The sequence below is a fragment of the Periplaneta americana genome, chromosome 11 (genome assembly GCF_040183065.1).
Source record: "Periplaneta americana isolate PAMFEO1 chromosome 11, P.americana_PAMFEO1_priV1, whole genome shotgun sequence".
Lineage (NCBI taxonomy): Eukaryota > Metazoa > Arthropoda > Insecta > Blattodea > Blattidae > Periplaneta > Periplaneta americana.
In genome coordinates, this window is record NC_091127.1 from 52,164,863 (window position 1) to 52,175,390 (window position 10,528).

Consider the following 10,528-nt stretch of genomic DNA (forward strand, 5'->3'; position numbering starts at 1 on the left):
GAGGTCGAAGAGAAAACATATTTTTAATTTAAATTATATAGTTCACCTATCCGGTTAAAAAATAATAATATTCAACACCTTAAAACATACCTACTTATATTATGTATTAAAACTTATCGTCAAATAGAGTGCCTTCTATCAGAAGCAGAGATACAAATCAATGTTATAAACGCAACTTCGTGGAATATAAAGTATCTCATATATGACATCAGTTATCAATTCCACTTGAGACGAAGATAGTATAAAAGCCGTCGAATATGACTGCTAAGGTAAGGCTGTCAATTTCAGCATGATGGAGTCTCACATGCTGTTGTTTCTGTTTTCCCTTGCTACTGGGCTCTTTGGTGCTGTTCACGGAGCTCCTGAGGACAAGGTACCAGATTCCTTAAAGGATTATGCCTTTCCAGATGGTTTTCTATTCGGTACCGCAACATCTTCCTACCAGGTTGAAGGAGCATGGCTCGAAGATGGTAAGTAAACATCTAATTCATTGTATAATCTTAACATAACGAAGTATCATAATACATTTTATCTTTCTTATTGCACACACACACTATAATTATAAGTGTGTATAAATGCATTTCCCTGCCCTACAATACAGCAGACTACCAGGTAATCATACCGTAGTTGACACCCCTGGCATAGAATACTGATACGTCGCAAGGAATACTGAAACTGAAAGTCTGGTTGTGGATATGAGCGAGGTTGTGAATGGTGTTGTGAATTTTCGTAATCAGCATGTGTGCGCTGATGAAAATCCCCATGAAGTTGAAGAAACAAAGCATCGACATCGATTCTCAATCAAATTATGAGCAGGCGTTCTTGGTGATAGATTAATAGAACTACACGTGCTATCACAGAGGTTAACTGGAGATCGTTATCAGGACTTTCTTATTAACGTATTAAAATAAATTTCAAAGAGTGCGTGATTCCTTACGCCGAAGGGCAGAGGAATGCATTGCCATGAATGGATGTCACATTGAGCACCTCCTATGAACAAGTGTTCAGGTCTCAGAAAGTATGTATTGTAGGGCCCACGTTTATTAGGCATTATTGTCTTGTTCTGATGCATATTAGCACCTCCTAAAATATTGGGCACTTTTTTAACACCCTATATGTATGTAATAGGTATATCGTATTCGCGTCATACTTTTTCAAATTAATTTTTTTAATTGTAAACAATTTTATTATTGGAAATATACAAAAATTCTAGAACTCTTCTGAAAGAGAGTGATCTCATGGTCAGAGAAGAAATAAATGCATAATAAAATTACATTACATAGATAAATTACAATAAATAACATCTTAAAATTACTATGTACACATAACAAAGTGCTTATAGGCCTATATATTTTTAAATTTAAAACTGAGTTAAAAGGTTATGTTGTTTCTTTATTAATTTGTTATAAATTCTAGGATTGTAGGATCCAATACGTAACAAAATTACACAGAAAAATTGAAATAAATAACATCTTAAAAATTAATGAACTATCAACAAAGTGTTTAGTTATATTTTTAAATTTAAAACTATTTGAGTTAAATACATGAGGGTATTTCTTTATTAGTTTGTTTATTACTAGTATGATTGAACGCAGTGCTCGTTAAACACTTGGGTTCAAACAAACGTATTCTATCCAAGCCTTTGATTTTGTGTTTGTGAGTCTGTCATCTGAAATTTTTGTGATTTTCATGTAACACTTTTTCGGTAGAATAATCAATAGCTTTTCTAAATATATTTTAATTATTCTTCTCTGTAATAAATATAGTGGAACAACGTTAATTAAAAGGTGAAACTGTTTTTGCACTTATGAAACCCTATCAGCAATATTAACACAACAATAAATTGTATAAGCTGTGTTGCGACTCGGACACAATGAAATACAGAATATATTTCTTCTGTACATAACAAATTAACTTATAGACGTCATGAAATCTTAAATTGGGAAAGGTGTGTTTAAACCTTTCAAGTGACATTATATGATTTAAAAAAATTAAAGTTTTTTTCAAAGTTTTCGTATAAGAATATACGTTTTTTAAATATATATTGTTAAATTAAGGTTAAATAACTGTTTTTATTAAATATTTCGTTTCCTTCATAACAGGACTTGCTATTCTGTTTGTTTTAATCCTCTTCCAGCTAAATTGCATGGGTTAACGTGAACTTTTGCAGTATTTGTCAGAGTTCTCTCATATTGATATTTGACGAATTCGAAAACTTCCATGTGTCAATAATAATAATAATAATAATAATAATAATAATAATAATAATAATAATAATAATAGCCTAATAATAATAATAACAATAATAATAATAACGTATTACTCCAAAACATCTGTAATATTTACAAAAAGAATATCATACAAATTGAATTCAACAATGTCCCCTCAGAATATAGGACGGTAATTCAAGGATTAAGACAAGGCTGCCCCTCATCACCAACTTTTTTTGACATATATATTTTTTATTTGGGTATTTAACAACACTATATCAGTTACTAGGTTATTTAGCGTCGATGGGATTGGTGATAGCGAGATGGTATTTGGCGGTATGATGCCGAAGATTCTCCACAAATTAACTGATATTTGCCTTACAATTGGGCAAAATCTCTGAATAACCCAACCAGGTAAATCAGCCCAAGCGGAGATCGAATCCGCACCCTACCGCAACTCCAGCTCGGCAGGCAAGCGTCTTAGCCGAATGAGCTACGCCGGTGGCTTTTTAACGTATATTAGATAGATGAAATAATACTTTGCTGGGAAAAGGAGTACACATTAGGAATTCGAATATTATTTGCCGATGATCAAGTCGTAATCGCCAATACCGAAGACAATTTTCATATTGCATAAAATAACTTTCCCTTAGCGCTGACACCGGACATCCTTCTCCATGGTATCAGTTTCTCTAGCAGATCGGTATTTCACATACATTAAGGTTGTGTTGCCCCGATGGTCACACTAACGACCTCTGTTGACTTGAATACCTCGATGATCCCCTCTTTAGCTGGCAGTAGCCGAGTATCCTCTTCCAAAATATCATATCTCAACTCAGGGATCGGTTAATTTTCCAAAATCAGTTACTTATACGTAAGTGTGAAATCATGTGAATTGTCTTTTTTCGTTTAGGAAAGAGCTTAAACATCTGGGATACACTCACGCACAACAAATCCAACCTGATTTCCGACCGTTCCAACGGAGATGTTGCCTGTGATTCTTACCACAAATACAAAGAAGACGTTCAGCTACTGAAAGAGCTAGGAGTAAGCACAAGTCTAGTATATACAGTCACGAAGCTTGAGTTGTGAGGGTGCTAGGAATAATAGACTGTGCCGGTACTATTTCGCATTGTCTGTAATGAGGCGATATTAGCGATCCTAGTGGTGAGCAACTATCTATGGATGCATATTTACTACGTATTGAGCTTCGTGACTGTATATAGTAGACTGTGGAGTAAGTATGAACTTTCTGTATATAATTTGACGCATGATTATCACTCAGACACGTGTTTAACTAGTAGGAGACTGCATTTTTTCTTAAATTATTATACAAAATGTCTCAAAAATAGACCGACAAATTAATTGTGGTGGTAGCCAAAGAATAAAGAAATATCGCAGTGAAAACTTCACAATTCTATTTTAAATATTATTCAAGTTATCATTCTGTGAATTTGTTAAAGCCAATTCCTAATAATAAAAGTCAGACAGTCTCTGAAAGGCTTAAAGAAGAGAAAATATATGTTTAATATTTTGTAGGAAAGACTATCCCGATGTTTTGTTTCTTTTTGCTCAAATGATTTCCACTTTTTAATAAGTAAAGGGATACAAACTCAGCCTCCGAGTGATTAGGCAGTGTAAGGAGAACTGTTCTCTGATTCCGCGACAAGTTAGATTTAGAAGTTGAACAGTTCGATCAGGTGGTCCGAGTTCGAGTTCCGGTCAGGCCTGGAATTTTTCATTGAAAAATTCATAGTGACAACTTGTGGCGGACAAGGTCACAATTGGAGTTTTTCTCGGGGTTCTCCCGTTTTCCCATATTAGGCACCGAAAATAATTCCGTCAACATTTCTCCATTTCGTCATCATTCCATAGCATTCCCCGAACGCCGGCTGGCGACGCACAGAAAGGACTGGCCTAGGGACGAGTGGAGTGGCTTCCTCGAAACCTGGGTACGCAGCGAACCTTAGTGTATTCAGCCGGTGTGGGTTTGGAAATCCGCCAAGGTTGAGGGATAGCGCAATAGATCGTAAAAGATCGCAGTGCTGGATCACAGTGCCCTCTTTCCTAAAATTTCATTCCATTCTATTGAGCAGTTCGATGCCAGATAATAATCAAATGTCCAATATCCATAATGTTGTACGCTATTACACTGACTAATCACAAATTATGTTTATTTTATATCTCAAGAATTATATGAGTTAAAAGATTGAAACTTTTTTTTGCATTTTTTTAAAATTAAATAACATTCCAGAGTGGCAGAATGACTTACAGCATGTTTTTCATTTTATGGAAGATACTGAATTTATAAATGACGAGACGATAGCGGTGGGAAAACTTACCCCACATGTCTTTGTTTATTTGAATTCCATTTGAATTGTCCAACGTTTGAACTGAGTCTATGAGATTCAGAGACAAACGCTATAGATGATCGGCTAATGGTGCGTCCGAAGTTCACTGGGATTTTAAAAATGATTTTAAAGATAAAACTCACTATTAAAAGATTTTCTCTGGAGTGAACAAAGCCTTCAACTGCATTCGATTTCAAACAGCAAACTTTTTTGTGTGCTTAAATTCATATCTATATGGAAATTACATAACATTTGCCGGACGTCTGGTAACCCTAGATATAACCCAACATACCCCTATATGATATCAAACTGTTTTGGAATTTCTGAAAAATATTGAATGTCCTGCATTTTAAAACTATCTTGTCAGTTGACGAAAGATGTCGCAACAGTGCAGTATCAGACAAGTGTTGTAGTTGAGTAAATCTTAATTCAAAAGTACGAGTATACATGGATGATGTTCAAATGTATATATTCAATTTTTGAGTGAAAAGACATTGCCATAGATGTTTGAAGCAATTTGTGCACCAAAATAATTGAAAAGTTGTCTTGCAATGTTTAGTGGATTAGGTATTACAAGTGGTAGAATATATGAAAACTGTCTTCTGAACTGCTGAAATTAGTGGAGTATTTGTATCCTATTCCTACACACAACGCTAATGTTGAGAGTTTTTTTTTTTCGTTTCATTTCCTTATGTCCTACATTTTCGTATAATGTCTTACATTTTGTACCACTGTGTCCTACATTTTATTAAAATAATCTGGTAACCCTAGTTAGGTTATATCACTCTAGAATATCTCAAGAAATAAGCCCCCGAAATTTTTCAGATTAAATTAAAAACACCCCTATGTCCCTGGATTGCACAGTAAGATCATATTTGCGAATTTCAAAGAAGTTGTTCACAAAAACCGTTCTGGCTTATTCTCATGGTAAACAGAGTATAAACCAGTTCGAACCAGATAATATTACTTCAAGTGTGTGGAGCAATGTTATGTTTCTTATTTTAATTATTTATTAAGTCTAATCAATAATTATTCTACAGGTGAACTTCTACCGTTTCTCTGTGTCGTGGTCACGAATCCTTCCTACAGGACATATAAACGTTGTGAATCAGGCTGGAATTGATTATTATAATAATCTCATCAATGAACTGTTGGCTAACGGAATTCAGCCGATGGTGAGTAAAACTAATTTGTGAGTGAATGAATGTTCTTCATTGTACGTATGAATGTTGACAGACATAATATTATAAGCATGACTATTATTAATGTACTGTATATGTAACAGGTTACGATGTACCACTGGGACTTACCACAGACCCTTCAGGACCTCGGAGGTTGGCCAAATCAGGTTATGGCACAATACTTCGAGGACTATGCCCGGGTTCTGTTTACTAACTACGGAGATAGGGTAAGTCCTACAAATACAGGGACATCATTTTATTTTTACTTGCATTTTTATTGTACCTGCATTTCTGAATGTACTTCACTCTCACCCCTTCACTAATGTCCTTGCTCCCGTCAGACACACAACTTACGGCCGCTGTTGCATTCGAAGTCTTCAAGCAGTGAAGTAAACACTGCAGTGTATAGTGTGTTTCATAAATATGATTGCATTTTCTATAGAAGAAAGAACCTATATTAATAATATCGTACTAAAAAATTATATTCAAGAAACGATAAATTCAATTTCAGAGAATATGCTTCAAAATGTTTTTAATAATATGCGTACTGAATTGAAGCCTGCATTGTAATGAACGGCAACCATTTTCAGGAACTTGTTTAAAAATTCAGATTAGCTTTTTTCGAATTGAGGTGGCTAGAAGCAAAGGAATGCTAGTGACATTTGTAATAACATGAGTTAAGTGCATCCAGTGTAAGCAAAAGTATCTCAAATTTTAGTGGCAAAGGGATATTTTAATCGCATCACACATTAAAATTTAAATAAAAATTTCACCGATTTTACGAAAACTTAAATATTTAAACCCCATTTTCTCAAACGTAACTTAAGTGCACTTACAGCCCTTTACTTATGACCCCCTCAATGTAAATGCACTCTCTATATTCTATGTTACCAATAATAAATAATATGCTAAATAAAGTAGACATTACATAACGAATATAGCCGCCTGAAAGGTTGAGTTTTTGAAAAAAAAAATGCTGCTACTCTACTGTATTTTGATAAATTCCGTAAAAGTGACGATCAAACTGAAAATCGTAATATCGTATTTCCCTACAACATAAATGGATACACTACTTTTCTCTCCTCCTATACCTAGTAAAATGATTTGTTTACATATTGCACTAGTAACATCAAACTCCTGTAACGGAAGGGGGCAACAGTGTTTCAGAGTATAGCCAGGTTAATGTTAAAAATGTTGGTAAAAATAAAGTGATGTCCCTGTACATATTACAATAACATTGGCTCGAACCCGTCCTACCCAAATATCTCATATGAACTTCTTGTCTTCTGATGTTAAAAATAATGATTTCCTTAAAGTTTTAATCTAAAATAGAACGGATATACCATTTATGTATTCTTAAGAATATAAGGCACTTCGAAGGACAGTTGAGAATCTATTAACAAAAAGTGTCGTTAGTGGGGTTTATTATCATCAATGGTGGGGTATTTTAGTAATATTGGACAAAATAATTGTTCAAATGAAGCTTTATTTATTATTAACTAGGTATATTGTAGTGAGCATTATGGTGTATTGAACATAATGTTAATATTCTGCACGGTTAGTGTTAAATGCCTACAACAGGATGATTCACGAGGATTTACCACCACTTACGGAGCTTATTTCCGGACATTTTGAGCAAAAAAGTCATGTAAACATGTGTCCTAATCTCAATATTTTTGGTTACACTAATTTGAAAGTGTTAGGAACAGTTATTTATGCAACAAGTGGATAATCTTGATGATTATGGCAGGAGTGAATGTTTGTCGCACTCACTATCGTTAGTGCGACAATTCTCACGAGTGTCATAATAAGATTATCCACGCGTTGGATACAACACTTTATAGCATCTTAGCATTATAAATTGTAAGAAATAAATTATGAAATCATTCGGAATCCATTCGGCATCCATAGCTGACAAAGTCTTTATATATTCGTATCAGTTAGTTGCGCCTGACATTGGAATTGAATAAAGAGAAATGGATGTCCTTGCAGATATTATAAATTATAATTAGGCCTATACCTTAAGTATTAAAATTTTATGTTACAAATGTTCCTCTATTTTGTTAATATAGTTTCTCTGAACCACAGAACTGTTTTATGTGGTATTACAAACCCAAGCGTTCCTGTATTACGTCATAGCGAATACGTCATTGTTATTTTTGGCACACGTACCATAGTAAACCGATTACGCACGATATTGGATGTAGTAACAACTTGTCCATAATGCTAGGATGGCATAAAATACCATTTTTCTTTATTTTTAAAGTTAAAGAATATGAACTATTCAGATTTCTTCTTACGGAAGATTTCTTTGTAAGGAACAGAAGACATCAAGTTAACCGTAATTGCAGGTGAAGTACTGGATCACATTCAATGAGCCGAGTGTCTTCACAGCAGGGTATGAAAGCGTAGCTTTCCACGCCCCCAATGTCGGAGCTACCGGATTTGGACAATACCTGGCTACTCATACTGTGCTGAAGGCGCATGCTCGAGCTTACCATCTCTACGATAACGAATTCAGAGCTGCACAGCAAGGTTTGCATTTTCCTTTCCTTTGTGGTACTAGAGCTTTTTGTTCAAGCCATTGTATTCTTCTGAACCAAAATTTGCTGTCTCAAGGAATACCTTTTCTATTTCGAAGTAGACTTCTTAGGAAGCAGTTCGTTTCTTATGACAAGCGCTATATGTATTCACTTTTTAAACACATTTCTCCACTTTCAACAAGATGATGTCGCAAAAGGTTTTCAGTTTTTGATCACTTCGTCGAAATCTTTTTCTTTTAGAGTTGAAAATGTTGAAAAAATCTTGGGATGCGAGATATATTAATGGTATATTTCCTAAGGGCATTTAGCTGATTTCAAATAGTACCCACTGCTAATGGAGTCTGCAGATTTTTTCAGCATATTTCCTCATGTCAGTGACTTTTTTAAAGTGTAGAATTGTAGTGAACTTTCAAAATAAAATAACAAATGTCTCAGGACTCAGGAGGGTAAATAAACAATGGCTCTACCAGTGTTGCCAACTGGACGGATATTCCTTCAAAACTGACGGAATTTCAACGTAGCGGACGGGAAAAGAATGGTTTTGATATGTGACGGACTTTCTGGCGGAAATTACGATTTGCATCGTCTTTTGACTTTTTTTGCTGCTGTCATTTTTAATTGTTTAATTTTTGGAGGATTTTACTTTTTTCTTTGAACAGCCCTGCCCGTGCCGTACCATGTTAGGGAAACCCCTGTTTCAGATTTCCTCGTAATCAAGACAGAGAGTGACGAATTATTATTTTAATCAACATTGGTAAGTTGTGTTAAAATTTGCTTTTTATTTGTAGCCTATGTAGATATATTGAGTTGGTTTTATTTTTTATTTTTCTTCTTATTTTTTTATTTTGATGGATTCTAACGGATTTGCATGTGTTAGACTGACGGGGATACAATTTATTTGTTGGCAACACAGGGCTCTACATTGCTGCACTGAGTAAGATTTTTTTTTTTTTTTTTTTTCCATATTGCTCCTTTGTTATCTTTCTTTGTTATTTCGTTTTACTACGAAGGATATAACTGTATTTGCTTGTTAACTACTATATCTATGGTCGGTGATATATGAATCAATGGATTTTAATTAAATAAACATTACCAGCCATATCCTACTAATACATCATTCATCCATAATTTTCTACCCAAGGGCACAAGGACAGGTCCTTCAGTGCAAACCTAGTATTTTCCGTCTTCCTCTTCGTATCAGCTTACGATCCATATATCTTAATGTTGTCTATCATCTGATATCTTCTTCTGCCCCATACTATTTTTCCTTTCGCCATTCCTTCCAGTGCGTTCTGGAGTAGGCAGTTTCTTCTTCGCCAGTGACCCACACGATTTGTTTTTCTCTTCCTGATCAAATGTCGCTTATTTTGATCAGTGTATATTAACACACTGTTGTTGGTAGGAAGCGAAAGATTCCGATCATATTGTAGGCCTATGCATAGGCATGTGTTCATTATTGTCACCTCTAGTCCTATCATTTACATAATGTGAAAGTTTTTAGCGATAGATAGAGAAAGAGAGATACAAAAGTTGGCAGGATGGTTGTTTGAGAAAGGAATGATCACTTTTATGATCTTTGTTTCCTCCGTTAGACTAGTCTAAAATTAACTGACCCTGTAGTTGTATGACAGTAATTTGTAAGAATATAAATAATGAATGGTAACCTGAAATAGTAATACGCGTTACAAGAGCGGTATGTTGAAGTTTTCATGTTTGAGGAAAAGTTTGAAAAAGCGAAACGTAGTTGAGCGAAGATCGTTTATTACATACCTGATAGAGAAATTTCTAATTAATTGCAATGAAATCTCCATCTTGGTTTCTGTTCAATGACGGCAAATTTGCAAAACAAAAATATCTATCTTCAACATTGTTGCTTTAAAATGTTTTCTGTCTTTACTATACTCCAGCAGGCCGTGATATACGTCTGTCTTTTTTTTTCCTCCAGTCTATAAATGCGAACTTAAAACAAACGGTAAGGTTATGTAATGATTTATAGAGTTTACTTAATTTTTGCAAATATTTAAAAACAATAATTAACAGTGCAATTTAGGTGAAATTGCAGTGGTAAGTTTCCAATTTATAATTATTACTATATTGAACGTCTCTAAAAATAATATGTTAAAAGCCTAAAGCAGTAAAATCAATATGTCACTTAAGCGGTAAGAAGAGGGAAATTGTTATGTGTGTTAGGTTGGGAATACTGAATGTGGAATTTTATACTCTCCGCGGATTGGTTTTGTGCG

At 34.5% G+C, this 10,528-nt stretch overlaps 1 protein-coding gene across 2 annotated transcripts in view; it reads left to right on the forward strand.

Annotated features, from left to right (window-relative positions):
* The first annotated feature begins 248 nt into the window (after window positions 1-248).
* The window catches only part of LOC138708981 (myrosinase 1-like), a 35,040-nt gene continuing 24,760 nt past the window's right edge, over window positions 249-10,528 (forward strand). The window contains exons 1-5 of one of the 2 annotated variants that reach the window (XM_069839404.1): window positions 249-470; window positions 3,124-3,257; window positions 5,602-5,736; window positions 5,847-5,969; window positions 8,094-8,277. In XM_069839404.1, the coding sequence (XP_069695505.1) occupies window positions 290-470; window positions 3,124-3,257; window positions 5,602-5,736; window positions 5,847-5,969; window positions 8,094-8,277 (757 nt within the window). In that variant the 5' untranslated portion in view covers window positions 249-289. The remainder of the gene's footprint in view (window positions 471-3,123; window positions 3,258-5,601; window positions 5,737-5,846; window positions 5,970-8,093; window positions 8,278-10,528) is intronic. The other variant, XM_069839403.1, reaches the window with a different exon arrangement.